This window comes from Carya illinoinensis, chromosome 6, assembly GCF_018687715.1.
Source record: "Carya illinoinensis cultivar Pawnee chromosome 6, C.illinoinensisPawnee_v1, whole genome shotgun sequence".
Taxonomy (NCBI): domain Eukaryota; kingdom Viridiplantae; phylum Streptophyta; class Magnoliopsida; order Fagales; family Juglandaceae; genus Carya; species Carya illinoinensis.
The window spans coordinates 32,438,884-32,458,123 of record NC_056757.1 but is presented as its reverse complement, the minus strand read 5'-3'; the positions used below and the strand labels follow the sequence as shown (position 1 = coordinate 32,458,123).

At 35.3% G+C, this 19,240-nt stretch overlaps 2 protein-coding genes across 2 annotated transcripts; one reads left to right on the top strand and one right to left on the bottom strand.

Moving 5' to 3' along the window:
• Window positions 1-358: 358 nt before the first annotated feature.
• On the top strand, window positions 359-4,019 carry LOC122312521 (NADH dehydrogenase [ubiquinone] 1 beta subcomplex subunit 9-like). Its single transcript, XM_043127158.1, has 6 exons — window positions 359-553; window positions 707-748; window positions 2,183-2,264; window positions 2,683-2,738; window positions 3,328-3,400; window positions 3,790-4,019. Exons 1-5 carry the CDS (start codon window positions 422-424, stop codon window positions 3,367-3,369), a joined length of 354 nt encoding a protein of 117 aa, XP_042983092.1. The 5' UTR covers window positions 359-421; the 3' UTR covers window positions 3,370-3,400; window positions 3,790-4,019.
• Window positions 4,020-8,494: 4,475 nt separating this feature from the next.
• Window positions 8,495-11,392, bottom strand: LOC122313148 (arginine decarboxylase-like). The gene has a single exon (XM_043127902.1). The coding sequence runs from the start codon at window positions 10,919-10,921 to the stop codon at window positions 8,777-8,779; it is 2,145 nt and encodes a 714-aa protein (XP_042983836.1). The 5' UTR covers window positions 10,922-11,392; the 3' UTR covers window positions 8,495-8,776.
• Between the last annotated feature and the right edge of the window lie 7,848 nt (window positions 11,393-19,240).

The window sequence follows — 19,240 nt, the reverse complement described above, 5'->3', positions numbered from 1 at the left end:
AAATTCTATTAAAAACAGTGTTAATTTAAATTTTAAATATGAATTAATTAGTATTAATATGTATATTAGTACACAACTATGTTTATATGTAACAAAATTCAATCATAATTGTATTACGTCAGCAATACAAAAATGTATCTTCCGACTTCCATTTTCAACAATTTTAAATTTGAAATGTTAGTTCCGAAATAACATAATGGGCCACAAAATCGTTTCTTTTCGGCACCATTGGGCTCAAGTCTCAAACACAACTTTTTAAAAAGCTGATATTAAAACAAAAGCCCATAAGAAATCCTAATCCAGGGTGTATACGGTGTCGTTTTGGTCCTTCGACAACAACAACCTTCCGCTGCCTGAACCGTGCCACAAACGCCAAAAGTACGAAGAGTTTAGCGAGAGAGAGAGACAGAGACAGAGGGGGATGAGCGTGGCATCTACAGCAGCGTACGCAGCTCGGAGAGCAGCCCAGAAGGAGAGGGTTCGGATCCTGTACAGGCGAGCCCTCAAGGACACTCTCAACTGGGCTGTCCATCGGCACCTCTTCTACCAAGATGTACTACTTCTCTGCATCATTCTTCACAGATCTTTTGTTCCCGTTTCGATCTCGTCGACTCAAATAGTCTCAAATTTTGATTCTTTCTTTTTTTTTTTTTCTGCTGCTTCTCACCTTTTCCGTTTTTAAATTTTCTTGATTTCTCTATTTCAGGCTTCAGACCTCCGTGAGCGTTTCGACGGCAACAAACACGTGGTTCGTTCTCTTAGCCTTTTCCTTCAAAAAAATTTCTCTTCTATTCGTTTAGAAGTAATTGAATTTCGCTGCAAAATTGATTTTTTAAGTCTTACCAATGTAGTGGACTTTCTGTTTGGAAAATTATAACTATAAAGCAAGCAATCCCTACTTTGATTGACGGGTACTTGTACGAATGGGGCATTGCTATGGATAAATTTTAATTCGCGTTCTGATATTTTTTTTCCTTCTGTTTTTGGGTAGAAAATACTTCCCGGGTATTGAATTATGAATGGTAACTGGCCAAATCGTTGTGAGGGGGATTTTTTGATCCTGGGTTTCGGAAATTAAAGGACTATACGTTTTAATAAAATCAAGAGCATTATTTTTCTTTTATTTAGAGTTAGTCGTGTTTTCGTTTTATTTTTCTCTTTCTTTTTTTCTTTTTTTATAAGTAAGAAGACAGTTTTATTAATACTAATGAAATAGGCGATGCCATGCGCACAAGGAAGACAGCTTTATTAATGCAAAAGAAACACCTAAATACATTCTAAGAAGCAGAAAATGTGAACAGAAAATCATGAGCAGTAGCTCTGTTAATCGTGTTTTCTTAGAGATTCTTATGATGGTAAATTCCTGAGTTTTGAATGTTCAAATATGATAGGAATCACCCTGAAAGAAAACAAGAAATAACAGATCGGAGCAAGTTAGAATCTATCCTAGCGTGCCCTAAACCTACAGTCAACTAGCTACTTGCCTCAGTTGTCTCCTGATAGAAGCGTGCCCCATACCTACTACCAAAGGGATTCTTAAACGTCCCTCCATTCCAGACGAGAGAACTCAAGTCTGATTCTCATTTCCCGCTTAGTCACTCACTGGATTCAGATAGGGGAGCAGCAAGTATTTTCTGAAAAAACTACCTTATTCACGTTTTTTATTTATCTATATGGTCTGTCTTTTGACCATAAGTACTGAAGGAGAAGCTCCTTCTTACTTCACGTTTGTTATAAAATAATGAGATGTCAACTATAATGAACGCTATTAGATTTTAGAATCAACACTGTGATATGTTGTTTCTGTAACCTGAAAATGTTTATATCTTGAACTGTAACTGCAATATGAGCTAGGCAACAAGTCTTGTGTGCAATTCACATATCATCCAATTTTGTTTCAAGTTTCTCTCACGTAGTTCAGATGTTACTATCGTTTTACATGACTATACAAAACATAGATAAGCACAGAAATTTGCATAGTATGCCAATATCTAGTATACAAAGCAGTTATCTGCAGAATTAAAGAAGGCTTATAAATTATTAGAATTGTGAATACGATTATGATATGATGGTGAAGGCAATAAATTCTTGTACCGTATTCAAATGCAACTCCATGTGACTAAATTCTGTTCCTTTATTTTGTTAGTCTGTCTGATGAATTGTTTGGTATGTGGATTTACAGGAAGACCTTGACACAATTGATAAAATGATAGCTGATGGTGAAGCAAGTTACAATAAGTGGCGGCACCCGGATCCTTATATTGGTAAGCAGTATGGTCGAATGTAATTCAGAATTGAGGTTAAAATATCCTTGGTGTTCTACTGCAGCACCTCAGTGAGAATTCTTTAGTATTATTTTGATGACATGTTCATGATACTTCGTAAGGTTTGGAAATTACTGACAGAGAAAATTCATCTATGTCTTGGATCTTAACATGCGTATCAAGGTTATGACCCTTGTAGGATTGGCATTTGTAATATTTTTGGGACATTAGACAAAACTGCATGCATTGGCATGAGGATGGACCGTGCAAATATATTACCAAGTTTTGTTCAGTCATTGTTGAATGATGTATTTAATTGTGAAAATACAAATCCAGCAGTGCTTTATGTTTATAGTTTAAGCCTACCTATGCAGTATGGAGCCCACTTATGACTTCCTTTTTCCTTCATTTTTTGCAGTTCCTTGGGCTCCTGGTGGTTCAAAGTTCACTCGAAACCCAACTCCGCCATCTGGGGTGAGTTATTATGATAATTTTTTTTTGCAGACTTGATATAGAATCACTTTTCCTTTGTCATATTATGTAGTGAAGGCATAGCATTCTCGTTACCAAGCCTGCACTTGTGCATTTGAAACAATTGTTAAATGAAAGACTAGATTGATTTTTGTTCATGTACTTGAATGTTATGTACATGGGAGAATTAGGGATATTTGGACATGGATAGGCATTCTCCTTACGTTGATTGTATGACCGTGGCCATATGAGATGGTTTCATTTTACTTGGAGAATCCTCATAAAAATGTATTTCTACCTTTTTACCTTGTATACAACACTGGAATGTAAAAAAATGTGAGAACATTGGGAAAAAGAAAGAGGGAGATTCTATATGTTTAGGAATAAGGTTGTTTTCATGTGTTGAACTACTATGTCCTTTCTGTTGATGTCCCATTATTCCCATTAGATTGTGAAGTGTAGTGGTAATATTACATGTTGATCGATGTTTCAGTTCAATTCACAGCCTCTCGGACTTCACCACACTTGTAAGTCAAGTGATGTGGTTTTCATTTGTTTCTGACACAGTTATGATATTTTATTGTAAATGCAGATTGAGATAGTATACAACTATGGTCGAGAAGACAATGACTAAAACTGCTTTCTATTTGTGGCAATAAATAAAGGTTAGTTATGTAATTTGCTTGACAGCGTGTTTTTTGGTTAATTTTGTTTGAGCTTGTAGCTTAATCATGAAATCATTTTGTATCAAGTACAATTGCACAATCACTGCAACAGAATTCAATGAATATGAGGATGGGATCAATTAATTTTATGTCAACTAGATTTGGTTCTATGTTACCATTCTTTCTTTGTGGGAAAACATGTAACGCAAGATATTAAAGACATTTTGTTGCTTATTCCCCTCTAGCATTTATATTAGCGAGGTGTTCGACACGCACACCCTATCAAGTATTGCACACAGTAGACAATTGGAAGGGGTTGGGCTTATTCATTCTCTCGACGTGTTATAAGATCTTTTCAATATTTAATATGAACAAAACTACTGGTGCAGATTGACATGGTCAATGACTCCAAAGATGATGATGGTTTTGATGATCAAGGCTGGTGTCTTTGATGCTTTTTTTTATATGTGATGCCAAATGGTGGCTTTGAACGCTTGAGATGTTCACTTGCTCATTCATGTTTATTTGGTCTTCCCTGGAATTGGAATATAAAAGACCTCCCAAGTGTTAACTTAGCATGCTACATGTCGCAAATTCAGCATAAGCATTTTGATGAACACCTTGATTCTGTCCATCCGCACTCGTACCATGTATTTTTTGGCCCAGTCCGGAATTAGGCAATCATTCAACGTTAATCAGGGTCTATCCAACCATGAAATTTGTACAGTCCGCAATTCCCAACCATTTTTGACCAAGTAAATTAAATGAGATGAGCGGATGGTGCATTAAACAAGACTTTGAACCCACCGAGCCACTTTGTATGCCAACAGGATCATATCCATCTGGTGTAAAATATTAATAATTTCATTTGTTAAAATGATAAAAATATTTCACACTCTACTCTAAAATGGATACCATCCTTTTCAAGTGAAATGGAAAGGGAAGTTTTACATGGGACTTGATCATGCATGCTAAGGAGGCTAGGAAATGCTTTTTCTTTGCTCTGTATGTGAAGAGAATCTCTAAAGATAATGTTCCTTCCAGACATTTTAGTTTTGAAAAGGCCTTTGATCTGTTAAATAGATTTACACCGTTATCCTCGTGTCAAGATTTGCGAATCCAAAGGTGAAACACCATCCAAAGTATCCCATTCCCTGGACGGCGAGTTGATACTTCCAATGAAACAGGTTCAGCTTTCAATATGTGCCAAACCTCTTTCTAGGTTAGGTTTGGCCATCAAAACAAAATACAAAATTTTTATTTCATCTCATTATTATAATTTTTTTAAAATTTTTACACAAAATATAATAAATAATTCAACTTTTTCAAATTCTAAAATAATATTAATATTATAAAATAATATTTTAAACTTTTATCTAAAATAAAAACTTTTCATATCCAAGGTCAAGTAAGTTAATCCGAACAGATGCTTGCAGCTCTTACGTGCAATGTAGCCTTGCCTATAACATAAAGCCCCGGCACTCTTAAGGGCCATATCCATGTTGAATCGTGAGAGGAAATTCATTTCCCACGCTCTCAAATTATTTAAGATAAAGCCTGCCCCTGTTGATCGTAGCAAGTTCAATAATATTAGCTATTGCCTGTTCAACCTTGATCTTTGTTGTAACGTGAAGAACATCACTAGTTAAAAATGAGGTTGAAAGGGAGGGGCCAAGGAGTAGAGCTGGGGACCTCGACCTTGTCCTTGAATCTCTTCATCTTCTTGTCCCAACGCCCGCACACAATCGGGAATTAGAAATGACAATATGTTATACGACTCGTTAATCCAACATGAACACGACACAATAATAGCAAGTTATAATTTAGTATTAACGGGTTTTAATAAAAACGGATTAATCAGTTAAGACACGATTGCTTAACAAGTTGATAACGTATCAATTCATTATGACACGTTATAACCCGTTATGACACGTTAAGAAAATTAAAATTACAATTATACCCTTATACCTCAAAATAAAATTGTTAAAATTTCAATTTTGATATTTATATTGTTTGGATTGTAATTTTGGACTTGTAGCTAGCTTTATAGTTTTTATAAATATTGTGATTTTAAAATTTATATAGAATTATGTTAAATTTAATTGGGTCAAATTGGTTAATTTCGGGTCTATTCAACCCATTTACATAAACAATTTAAAATGTGTCATATTGTATCGTGTTAACCTATTTTATAATATTTACTAATGGGTCAAAACGGATTGACAAGATACAATCCGTTATGTTAATGAGCCGTGTTAGGATTTGAGATTTTGACATGATAAACTCAACGAGTCGGATTATAGTTAAACTATATAGTATAATATACATACTTTAACACGACCCGTTAACACGATTTGACACCCCTATCGGCAACCACCCCTCCTCCTGCTGATGTTAGAGCATGTCGTTGCGTCATCATCACCTGCCTTCTACTTTGCCGTACCACTGCATCAACGCCATTTTCTCGTGCTCTTTGTTTTGTGCTGCACATCAATGGATGCCACCATGTCCTGTGGGGATGGAAATGAAATGGTAATCAGTTATCTATACTCACCCAACCCGATTTGAATATGTTGGTTTCATTTTGAATCAATTACGATATATCATACCCGACCCGAAATCTTCCAAATCAAAAGTCTTGGAAATTTTTTAAAAATTTTTTGTTTGAGTTTTAAAAAATTTTGTTTGTGAGTTCAAGTTGTGTTAAGAGAAACATTCTATATGTAATTTAATTTAAAATTTTAGATTTTGTAAAGAAAAATACTATTTGTATTTATAATTTTTACTTATATAATAATATATACTGATGTGTCAACTATTAATATGTTGAAATTCAAAATTTGAATTATTTTTTTTTAAAAGAAAAACTTGATAAAATGAGTAAAATTATAAATACATGTAGCACTATTTTTTTGCAAGTCAAAAACTTCATTTTTAGTCTTGAAACCCAAAAAATTAAAAATATAGATCATCATGGATGTCACAATATTCTTATTATATATTGCAGAACAAAAGTGCCAATATTCAAATTCTGAATCTACCTAAGAATTAAAGAAGTCATCGATTACCCAAATTCCTACAAACAATAGAATTCCCTCTCTTTTTTTCTTTCAAGTTGATTCTCTAACACAGATGGGGAAAAAAAAGCTTTTTGCTTTACTTCTGCCCAAAAAGAAAAAACGTTTTTTTTTTGCCTTACACAGCTGCAAGGGATTCCGATGGCTGAAGTTGGAACTGACAAGCACTATATTCAAAGTTAGGGCCAACCCCAATTCACAATCTTTCCTCTCTGCTGTCATATTCGTTGATTGTCATCATTCCATTCTTTTCTTCTCTTCTCTTCTCTTCTCTTCTCGTCTTTTTGTCCTAAGCGTCATCATTCTGTATATGCTGTTATAAAGGTCATATTAGCAGGAAAGTTAAGTGCCTCATCCTTAACCCTTTTGGGCCTTTCTAAGTGCATCTTGTCTTTTGGAATATTTTAGATTGTTTGTAAATACTGATCGGGTGGGATTTGTGATGACCAAAAGCCTTAGCCCACTGGCCACAGCATTGAAACCCACTCCACTTTAAGCACGCGAGAGAGAGAGAGAGAGAGAGAGAGAGAGAGAGATCTTTATCAGAAAAATGGGTCTCTGTACTGCACAGAAATTCATAAGGAAAGGTTTTTATCTTGTGAAAAGAGTCTTGCTCGTGTTTAAACACAGGACTGGGATGTCTGGTTCCTTAACCCCACTCCACTTTAAGCACGCGAGAGAGAGAGATCTTTATCAGAAAAATGGGTCTCTGTACTGCACAGAAATTCAGAAGGAAAGGTTATTTATCTTGTGAAAAGTCTTCCTCGTGTTTAAACATAGGACTGGGATGTCTGGTTCCTTAACCCCTAAGACTCAAATCGATGCTTGTCGTTTCATTCATTTTCCATCCCATAAAATGCAGTATCAATTTTTCTTTTTCTTTTTCTTTTTTTGTCTAAATTCGTATCTCGACATTTATGTGTTTCACAGGTCACAACTCTCCGGGTCCGGTCCCTACATCTCTTGTCCCATGTTTTTAACATTGCATCCAAATCCTATCCACGAATCGTCTGGAGACTTAAAGCTACGCAGAAACACACAAATTTAAGATCGGAGAACTCTCTCTCCATGTTTAAAAAACAAAACAAGTCCATCAAAGCCTCCCCACCCTTTTGAATGAGTGCATGGAAAGAAAAGACAATCCTATATTTTTCTTTTTTGTTTTTAATTTCTAAGACAGAAGACACAGAATAATCCGGAGGTATTTAAGATCTTTTAGATTTCTTGATCAAATCTACGTGGAATTTCTTTTTGTAATTTGAATCACCATTCCGTCGTGGTAAAAGGTAATATAAAAAACACTTTGATAGAGATCAATCCCGTTCACTGCGCATTAGGCCTGGCTACTTGCCCAATATGGGGTAGGCACCAACCTGGGTGGGGTTAGCGATTTGGGCCATATGGCACCCCACCCCAGAGGCTTACCGCACATAACCAAGGGATGTGTAGTAAGATATTAAGATATTAAAAGAACGAGAAATGCTACACATCATTTTATATCACATATTTTATATATTAAAATATTATTTTTTATTTTTTTATTTTATTTTATTCTTATTAAACTAATTAAATTATTCTATTTATCGTCTATACACTACATATTTATTATAGAAAAAATAAAAAAAATTAAAATAAGTGTAGTGTGTGAAGTGTGAAGATGACAAGAAGATTTTTTCTAAAAGAATAGAGTAAAAAGAGAGAGAGTAGCAAACGCAATTTTGCTGAATTTTAAGATTCACGTAAGTCAAAGTGACACGCACAAAGTGCTGTTAGTGTTTACTGGCCTAAAAGACATAAACTATAAATCAACCCAACCCCACAAATCATGATTGCCGAATCTCACTGCTTGACACTTCCCCTTAAGATTCTCGCACCGTATCCATTGCATCAGTCCAAACAAAACAAAACAAAACCCAAACCATCCAGCCAAGAGGACTACACTACTACACCGCATCAAAAGTTAAATAGAGCAACAATTAAAGCAAATTAAACAGCCAACAAAGTAAATCTATGAAACTAAAGTTGTGAACAGATCAAAGTCTAATTGAAAAGAGAGTAAAATAGAGGGGATAAGATCCCGAATTTACAAAAGGCGGATTCGGTTCTCAGCCCCCACCTTCACTGCTTACTACATGCAAAGGACCGACCATCTACTACTTTCTTCTACGTCCTTTGCCCTTCATGGAATCAAAATGAACATAAAAAAAAATAAAAATATAGAAACAAACACTTGAACAAAAACAATTAAAGACAACGACGACGACCTCAAGCACAAACAACCAAAGCAACTGCACAAATCTCAAGCAACACCATAAGACCACTGCTCGTCCTCAGCGGCAGCTGGATCATTGTAGGCATCCTCGTTGCAATAGTAAAAACCGCTGTTATTGATAGCAGTCATGCTGCAAGAAGACGCTCCCACCACCAGATAAGGCATGTTCCGGAAGGAACGGGCGCAGGCGGCAAGAGAAGCAGTCGCAGCAATGCTGTTCCCATCAACACACTCCTCTGCTCGGTGCTTGAGTGTCTGGAACATTAGCTCAGGCTCGTGCTGCATCACCCGCAGAACATCCTCACACGACGGGCCTGGCACAGCCCGTGTCACAGCAAAGCTTTGCGGACCGTCGCTTTGCGACACCCGCACAACGCTCGGTCCGCCGAACAGATTGTGAAGCCCACCGATCGCCTCCTCATAAGCCCCGCCCAAGAACATTCCCAAATAGTACCGCCCATCGCCTTCCAGCTCATGAAGCGGCAAGCTCGACTCGCCGCCTATAAACTTGTCAATCTTACCATCGCTGTCACAGGTTAAATCCGACAGAATTCCCCTCCCGGACGGCCTTTGATCGAGACGATGAATGGGAACTATCGGAAAAATCTGGCCAATGCCCCAAAAATCAGGAATCGAGGTGAAAATAGATAGATTCACATGGTAGGTACGGACTGGATCGACTGCTCCTATTTCCTTTGATACCAAATCACACAACCCATCAACAGCTGCGAGTTGCTCCATCCCCAAAGACCCATCCTTGAACTGATCGACACAGCGTTGCTTCAACTGGTCAGCGTAGAGCAAACAAGTCTCGTACTCACCCCTCATTGCCGCATCCGATAAGTTCTCATAATCGGCACGAGCTTCGTCCGGAAGCCCCTCAACGATATACTGTAACCCAAACGGAGACACCGCTGGGGACTCATATGTACTGGCTGAAACAGCTTCAAAGATCAAAACCGAGTGATGGGAGACAATAGCTCGGCCACTTTCGCTGCATATAACCGGGTGCTTGACAGACCTGCGGTCGCATGCCAACCGAACAGCTTCAACTACAGTTGACGCATAGTCTTCCAGACTATAACCAACCGATATATCGGACTCGCTGGATTTGGATCCGTCGTAATCGATACCCAGACCACCTCCGATATCGATGACCTGCATGTGGGCGCCGAGGCGAACTAATTCGCAGTAGATCTGTGCGGCTTCGCCGACACCATCGCTTAGTAAAGCTGTGGAAGGGATCTGAGAGCCAATATGGAAATGCAGCAATTGCAGGCAATCAAGCATATCCACCTGCTCAAGCTTCCTCACCACGCGCAAAATCTGAGTCGTTGTCAACCCGAATTTCCCTTTCTCACCCGATGTCGACCCGAAATGTCCCGAATGCTTCGTCCTCAGTTTCGCCCTTATACCAATTACAGGTCGAACAGAGAGCTTCTTGCTCAAATCGATGACCAAATCAAGTTCCTCTTCTTGCTCAAGTACAATCACAGTGTTCAGGGCGAGATTTCTTGCAAGCAAAGCGAGGGAAATGTACTCTGCGTCCTTGAACCCATTACAAATCAGAAGTGACTGTGGATTACCTTTACACAAGCAGCTCATCGCCAAAAGGAGCTCCGGTTTCGAACCAGCCTCCAAACCGAACCGAAAGGGGGACCCGAATCTCACTATGTCCTCGACAACGAACCGGTCTTGATTGCATTTCACAGGATATACGCCCTGGTAATGAGCCCCATAGCCCTGGGACTGGACCGCGAGATCAAAAGCAGACTGGAGGGACTGGAGCCGGTTCTTGAGCACGTCAGGCAGGCGAACAATCAGGGGCAACTGCAACCCCAGCCCACCCAACAATTTCGGATCCGAGACTTTCTTTACAATCTTCAGTAAATCTATCTCCTGGTGTGCCAGCGTAGCCGCTCCATATGGGCGCACCGACAAGTTCCCAGACTCGTTGACCGAGAAGTAAGGCGCGCCCCATCCGTCGATATTGTAGAGCTCGGCCGAAAGGGAAGGCGACCAATGGGATGCCTCCACGTTGTTGCTTGCTGGAGGAACGCCGGAAAGTGGGACCGGCGCGAGAAAAGAGCTACCCGCCGCCGGCGTGGCAACAGCGTAGCCGGGAGGGAATCGAGCTGTAGCAGCGTCCACGCAACACGCCATGGCCGGCATCTCTTTCCGCGACGATCTCAAGAGTTAATTACAGAGAACCAAAAAATGAAGGGAAAGAAATGGGTCAAAAACTGTTGTTAGGGTTTTCTTGAAAGAATCGTTTTTCCATATGGTTTGTGAAGGTGGGGGCTTTAAAACCCGCCGAGGCCGAGGCCCCGGCTACCCCCTCAAAAGAAGCAGTAAGAGATCTATCGAAAAAGAGAAACCCCCCCTACTTCTACCCTACAAGTCCGAATCCTCACGCCTAACCCTCAGAAGAAGGATTTCACAGCTTAAACGGATCTGTTCCGTTCCGACCGGGAAACAAATCAACGTTTAAGCTGCGAAAACAGACCCTACCATGCAGATCTGGGGAAAAATGAGGGAGAATGGAAAAGTGCAAGTTTCCCGGGAAAGTGATGGGAAAACGGACGAGGATCCTGAAGGCGAACGAGGGGCTTTACAGGTTGTGTATGAGCGAGAATTGCATGGAAGATGAAGAGGCTATTTATAGTGGGTAGGGTTGGGAGTCGGATGGTTGGCCCGGAGCGAATATCTTTTTCAATTTCTCGGGTTCTTCTCTTTAATTATAATTTTTTTAATTTTTCTATTTTTGGCCCTGAGTCTGGGATTCCTCTCCTAACGACTAATCAGCGTCGAGTTGCCGCGTGGCCTGTGGGTTGTGGGACCCTTTTATTCGCAGTGCTCTCTCTTCCGAGCCTTCTTCGCGGGGATATATCGCCGAGAGGCTTAAAGTAGCGTATAATTCGGAACGATATCGAAGTAGGAAGCCAGCACGAAGTTTCTTTGTGATGTGGATTTCCTTCAACCGCCCTGATTTTGCCACGTATCCATTGAGTTGTTACGAATACCTGGTCCTATCTTCAGTTTCCACGACAGGTGTTTTTTTCCCCCTTAAAGTAGGTCACGTGCCGGTCGCCCCCCCACTTGGGTAAACCTTCTTCATCTAAATTAATACCGAGTCAAAAAATAAATATATAATAAATACCATACCCACTTTCTAATCATTTGAGTTGGACTTGCCTTCAAAAGTTTCTCCCTTATCGTGTAAATATTATCAATGTTTTCATATTTTTTTTTTTAATAGAGTGTCATTTAAGTTAGATTTGAATAAAAACACATTTTATCTCATCTTATCATTATAATTTTTTAAAATTTTTACATAAAATATAATAAATAATTTAATTTTATCAAATTTTTAAATAATAATAATATTAAAAAATAATATTTATTTAATATTTTATTCAACTTTTATCTCAACTCATTATCCAAACCTTTTTAATCTGTCTATTTTTTATAAACAACTAATTTCTCACATACCATCCAAGCCACGTGACATCCAATGAACACATGCCAACATGGCATCATTGATAAGTATTATGTCAAGTGGTGTTAAATAGTGCAACACAAGAAACAAAACAAAAAAAAAAAATCTTGCCCAAAACATTCACTTACCAAGATGCCCATATTGTTTTGTATTCAAAATAGAAACAAAAGCTGTTTGGATTATCGCATTCTTCATTAAATAAACGCACAAACTGATAGGATACTGCAATAAAATAGTAAATTTTTCGTCAATTAAAAATATGTATATATATGTGAAGAATAGCATAGTGTAGTCTCTTATGGTGACACCTAATGAAATGCAACACTTTCATGAAAAAAAAAAAGAAAGGCTTTAACAAGATGTCTCTAGTGCTTGCATTTGAACCTTCTACAATACAAATTAACGTGATATTGCATGTAATAGTGACACATCAATTTAAGTTAAAAAACAAAAAATAGAGTGTCGTCAATTTATAATACATTCCTTTATTATATAGTACTGAATCTGGTTGACGTAACAAAAAAAAAAATGCTGGGTAAATAGAATAAAAGAAAAAAGTACAAATTTGGCCCTTATAAATTAATTGAATCGCGAGAAATTGAGGGGCATTCAAGAAGCACAACTGAAATAGATATAGACCCGCCTCATCCTTCTCGGCTAATCTTATCCACGAGAGAATCTGCAAGGTTGACGCTCCAATTTTTGAAAAGGTTTTAACGGCTCTGATGCGATGGGCCCCACCTCTTAAATTTCGTTGACGCGCATCATACGCGTAGCCCACAGGTCTGATACGAATTCCAGTTTGGTGCATATCAATACCTATCTAACATAAATTGATTTATGAATGAATTTACAAATTACATCTTAGAAAATTTATATTTATAATTCATGTACATAACAAATTCAACAAAGTCTTCATATGAATTTTATTTAGATAAAAAGTTATAAAATTTAAATTTTACGGATGAAATATTATTATTTAAATAATTAAATGATGTATTTTATATACCAATTTGAAATATTATCATTTACGTGTTGTAGTGACCGAATAAACGTTATATCGTTTTGGTCTTTGGTCACCGCCACACATAAGGTTGTTTGTTGGTATTTTACCTAATGCATCTATTTTAAATATTTTAAAATATTCAACATAGTAGATATTGTCATTTGAAAATAAATCAAATATTAATTTAAAAGAATCATTATAATACATTAAAAAATAAGAATAACTCTACTATGACAGCTACTTCTTACCTCTCCATTTGACCACTTAGAAAAAAAAATTGTTACTATAATTAAGAAAATAATTTTTAGTATATTAATATATTTTTTATATTTTTAAAAATATTATTTAAATATATTAAATATATATATAAATAAAAAAATATAAATGTGCTAAATGAAATGTCCAACGGTCATTGTTAAGCGGCAACCTAGCACAGTTTAAAAAATAAAGAATTCTACTTATCATCTCTTACATCATATATTAATATGTGATTTGTTTTTTTTTTTTTTGTATTTAAATATTTATTGATGTATAAATATATATATTTAAATAAAATAATAAATTATATATTTATAAATAATGTAGAAATAGATAAGTAGCATTTTTAATATATATATATATATAGAATATTATAAACTGGATTGGAATTATAGATGGGGACATCACGGGTGGGAATATCTGGGCTAGGTTGATTCGGTCACCGCAGCCGCACAAGCCAGTCAAAAAGTGCACACAACGGGCCCACAACCACGCATTAGCTTGCGTCTTGGTGAGATGAAGTTACATATATGCCCTTTCTCGTTTGGAGTTTTCCCAATAGGATCTTGCATGGGCTCACGGGTGCCTCTTGGAGATGAGAGCGGTTGGGTATATGCAGGAATTATTCACGTCGTGAAATGGACGACAATACCTTGTCAATCGTGTCAAACTACGTGTTCCACTCTGTTTGCATTTTGTGGCATTATGGATTTTTGAAATTTTGTGTTCAAAAGAAAATGATTTTTTTTCTTATTTATTTTATATAAAAGCAAAATCATTTCTATTAAATAATAAACGGAAGACAACTATGTTCACAGGTAGAAATCCTCTACCGAAATGTTATTTTATTTTAATTTTTTTACTTAATAATTAAGTAAATATTTTTAAATGAATATGTATGTTTTTTATTTTTAAAATTATCTAAATAGTTTTAAAAAATGGTGAAATAAAAAATAAAAAAATAGATTGCATCTGATGGGTGAGGATTCTCCAATCAAGGAAGCAGACAGTCCGTGACTATTGCAGCTTGAAAATTAAGGGATGTACGAGTCGACAGTAGAACCACTCGATCTGTCTGCAACATTTTGTTCCAATAAATAAAAACAATATCATTAATCAAATACTAATGTACTTATATTTATTAATAAAAGTATCAATAAGGTTAAAAATTATTTGTTATGAATTATCTTCGCTATAATCTTTTCATGTTTATTGTCGTTGTTGTTAGTTTGGAACATTATGACAAAAACATGTCAGCCGTCAGTATTATTCTGTCACGTTATTATTATTGTTGTTTTTATTATGAATATTATTGTCATTATTATTCTTTATACCTTTATACGAATTTTCTTCAAATTTTAGTCAACTTGATCACCCTATTAAAAACACCATAGAGTATCCAAAAAAGGCATCAAATGATGCGTATGGGTCAACGTACGTAAGATGGTAATATTAAAAGAAAAATACATACATACATATATATATGTCTTCGTAAAATAAATAATCGTTTTCATTACAGATAACTCGTAAAAAATAATTATTTATTTTAGTATTTTTAACATACTAAAATCAGAACATGAGATGATAATAATATTTTACCCTTAAGTAACAACACACTTTGATAAAATATAAAGATTCAACGCATGAAAAAGGTAGACCAAGAACTCAAGAAGACCACCTTTTACACGGAACTCCGTGTTATTTGACTATGAATTAATAGGCCATCTCGCACGTGTGTTAATTATGTATTTTTAGCAATATCTTTTTTGTATTTTTATTTGTGTGTCGTTGCAAAAGTGTAATCTAATTGGTTGATGTTGATCTCTTACGACCGGCCCATATCCAAGATTGTTAAACACGAAACGATTGAGTAAAATTAATCAACCTGCCTTCAAAATTCTATAGCATTCCAGACGTAAGTCGAAAGGCCGATTAAAGTTGGAGTCTTGGACCCAACGTCGTACGACAAGTATTATTCATATTATTTAAATTATTATAAAAGCATCAATACATGATTTCTGCTTTTCTCAATCAAAAGAGACATCAAAAGGTAATGAAAAGTATTTTTATATTAAATAATCAATCCAATTGTCGACTCTTAACAATAGGTTTATCTATTCAAAAAAATGGAAGAATTAAAGCCATAAAAAAAATAAACTCATAAATTGTTATATATTAAATTTATTTTATAATAAAAATAATTTTATAATATAATATATCACATCAAATATGTCGTATTATAAAATTACTTTTACGAAACTTTATCGTGACCAAAGCAGATTTTTGAAAAAAATATTTTGAATTCAACCATATTTGTTAAGTGGCAACTGATCATGCTTATAAGCAACCCTTCGTGCAAATAACAAGTAATTGACTGACCATGTTTTCTTAAATACGTAACAAATATATTTAATTATTATTATTAAAAGTCTCAGGTTTAATCACATGTATCAATAAAATATATTTTAAATAATTTCATACGTTAGAATAATGTAAAATAGTACGTTAATTAAGAAAATGATAGACATGTAATTTTTTTTATAATTATTTTTAAATAAAAAATATTTTCATAAAATAATTTATAAAAATAACAACACTTTGTATAAATATTCCCATTTTAAAAGATGGTAAAAATATGTTGTAATTATCGTTACTCTTCTAATTAATCATATACAGTGATACAATTGCATGCCACGTGGTGAAGTAGCATGTTACCCCTGCATGATTAGTGGAGCAGAGAATCAGAGAGCAATAGCCATATGGGCATTTCGGACCTTTCAATGGAGCCGGGTTCACGAGGAAGAAAAAGAGTGATTTGGGTCGGTAGGGCCGTAGGGGGGGAGGGGGTGCCATGCTAATCTTTCTGAGGCGGCAGAATCCATAGATATGAAGGAGGTATCCAACGCGATCCCCGCTACTTTACTTGGGATTAGACAAGCGATTATTTCGGAGTTCTGATCCAAGTGGGGCCCACCAGGAACCTGAAATTAGGATCTTCTTTTCCCACACTGTGGGCCCATCATCCAGATTCTTTGACCGTTGTGGATTTCCAACTTAGATTAGGTCGGTAAAAGTATATTATATTTGAATAAATAGCTATATTATATATAATATTTTTATATATTTCTTTTATTAATATAATTAATTAAAATAATTATTTTATATTAAAAAAATGACATCAATAAAAAATATAAAAAAAAGACTATACATAAAATTTTTCTTAAATAAACTATATTATGATATACAATAATATTAATTTTTAATAATTTAATACCAAAAAATATTAAAATTATAATAATAAATAACATTACACTCCCAACAAATCACATCAATTACTTATTTTCATTCAACACGAGCACCAACAAACTCATATCGATAAATTCAATTGTTCATGCTAAGTAAGGAATATAGGAACCATCGAGTTGGCAATGTCATCATCCATGAGTTGTTTGTTGATTTTTGGACAATAACCAACAAACACACCATGTGTTACTTATATTATCTTGTCACCATTTCCATATTTTCCATCTCTCGATATACAAAACTATGTGAATTATATATAGATATATATTTAATCGACCTTTTTAATATGGTAACATATAAACCATAATAAAGTGCTAAACCAGAATTTATTGAATTCAAACTATATAAAGAAAAAAAAAAAAGAGAATAATATCTTGAACATTAAAATTCTTTACCACTTGAACATTCTACAAACAGGCCGAACTTTTTATTCCGAAACAAAAAAGTAAATATTCAATGCTTTTGCGGTCCCTCCTGCAATAAAACTCTGCTAATTAACTTTTTTCATTGGCTGTTTCCACTTTTCCAATGTTGGAATCTCACCCTGTTTGGTTCTTGTTTTCAAAGAAAATTTTTCTTGGTTGATTACAATAATTGGAGATTTATTATTATTATTATTTTTTAATTTCTTGAACATGCATGCATGGTTCAACCTCTAAAAGAAAATTTAGCATTCATTGTGATTGCTACTTCTCGAGGGAGATTCCATGCAACAGTCATGTGACTTGTCTGTCGAATAGGGTCGAGTTCGATGATACTGGAATATTATTGTCTCTAACAAAAGCAATCATTTTCATTTAATTTCTAATAATAAAATAAATTGTTTTTTTAATTAATATAATATCGGTGATAATCGATAGATCAGGACCTTCTTTATTGCAAATACCGGCTCCTATTTGTTTTTACTTCTTATAATAATCGATGTAGCTGCTTTTTTATTTATATATATATATTTATTGCCTTTTCATGTCTCGAGAAGCTAGCAAAGAAAAAAGGGGGAGGGGATCGACAAGATAATGAATGTCTTTTTATCGAGAGAGAGTAAATAAAATAGTAAATATGCTTGTTTTATATATAAACATTAATTGCTCCAGAAGTGTTGCATGAAAGGCTATATTTCTTATTTTAATTGTGTATTTCAACCAGAACAAAAACTAAAAAACAAAGTTGAATTAATTGCAATAAACTTTTGTCGGCAAAGTTTATTGGATGGTTGAAGCCGCATCATGCATGAAAATGTGAAATATAGCCTATAGTTGCTTTGGTTTTTGTTAAGCTTAAATTAATATGACTAGTCTCTACCCACATGCATCAAACACATACGTACAACACTCCTACTGTGCATTGGCCAACCAACACCGCGCGTCATTAGATGTAATTACGTAAAATAGATAATAAGAAGATGATGATTAAGAAAATGAGAAATCTTCTTTAAAAAAGGCATGTACATCAACCACACGTAATTATCTTCTAAAAGTAGCCTAGTCAGACACTTTTCATCAAAAGTGTAAGTGCATACACACACATATTTATAAATTATACTTCTCATCAATCCTTTAACTCATTTTGCACTTAATATTTTACATGACAATCAGATCCAATTACTACAAAAAAGATAAAAGTGTGATGAAAATTTTACGAGGAGGAAGAGATAAATGAGAGAGATAGATTCCGTGATGATAGATTTAACATTAAAAAAAAGAAAAAAAAAGAAAAAAGAAAAAGGTAAGCTCAGGTGTGAGGTATAGGGTGAATAGTATATGAGTGAGAAATGATAATGCACTATTGCGTAAGATTATCTCTACAAGTCCATGTTAGGGTAATATGTGGAACTTGTCTACTGTTTAGTAGAGAGTATATTTAATTTATTGAGGATGGAGACACCCACATTGTCTCTAACTGGAGCTAAATATTAAAATCCTAGCTAGTTGGTTAGTTGATCATCGCAAGTAAATTGGTTTGCATTGCATGACATAAGTGGCTTTTATATATATATATATGCATTGACAAGATACTAAAAAGTGTTAACTTTTCTGTGCTTTTTTCTTTTTATTTAATGTTCTTTAATAATTAAAAAAGAGGGATACGAGAAATGAAAGATATGCATCCAAACAAGCCGCAAGATTAAATAATTGGGAGCCAACATGAAGATGTTATCATGCATCCATGGCCAAGCAAAAGATTAGAAAAGCAGCATGTGAAGGAGAAAGACGCTGATCATGACGCAAGTAGTACTGAAAATGTGGCTTTCCATGTGAGAGTGGGAACGTTGGAGGAAGAGATAAGGGTATTATATATATGTGTGTGTGTGTGTGTGTGTGTGTGGGTTCCAACATATGCATCTATGTAATCCTTTAACTTATTGAAAGGTGACCTAATATTTTCAGGTTGTGAAATCTGACCCAACTTCCAAACACATTGTCAC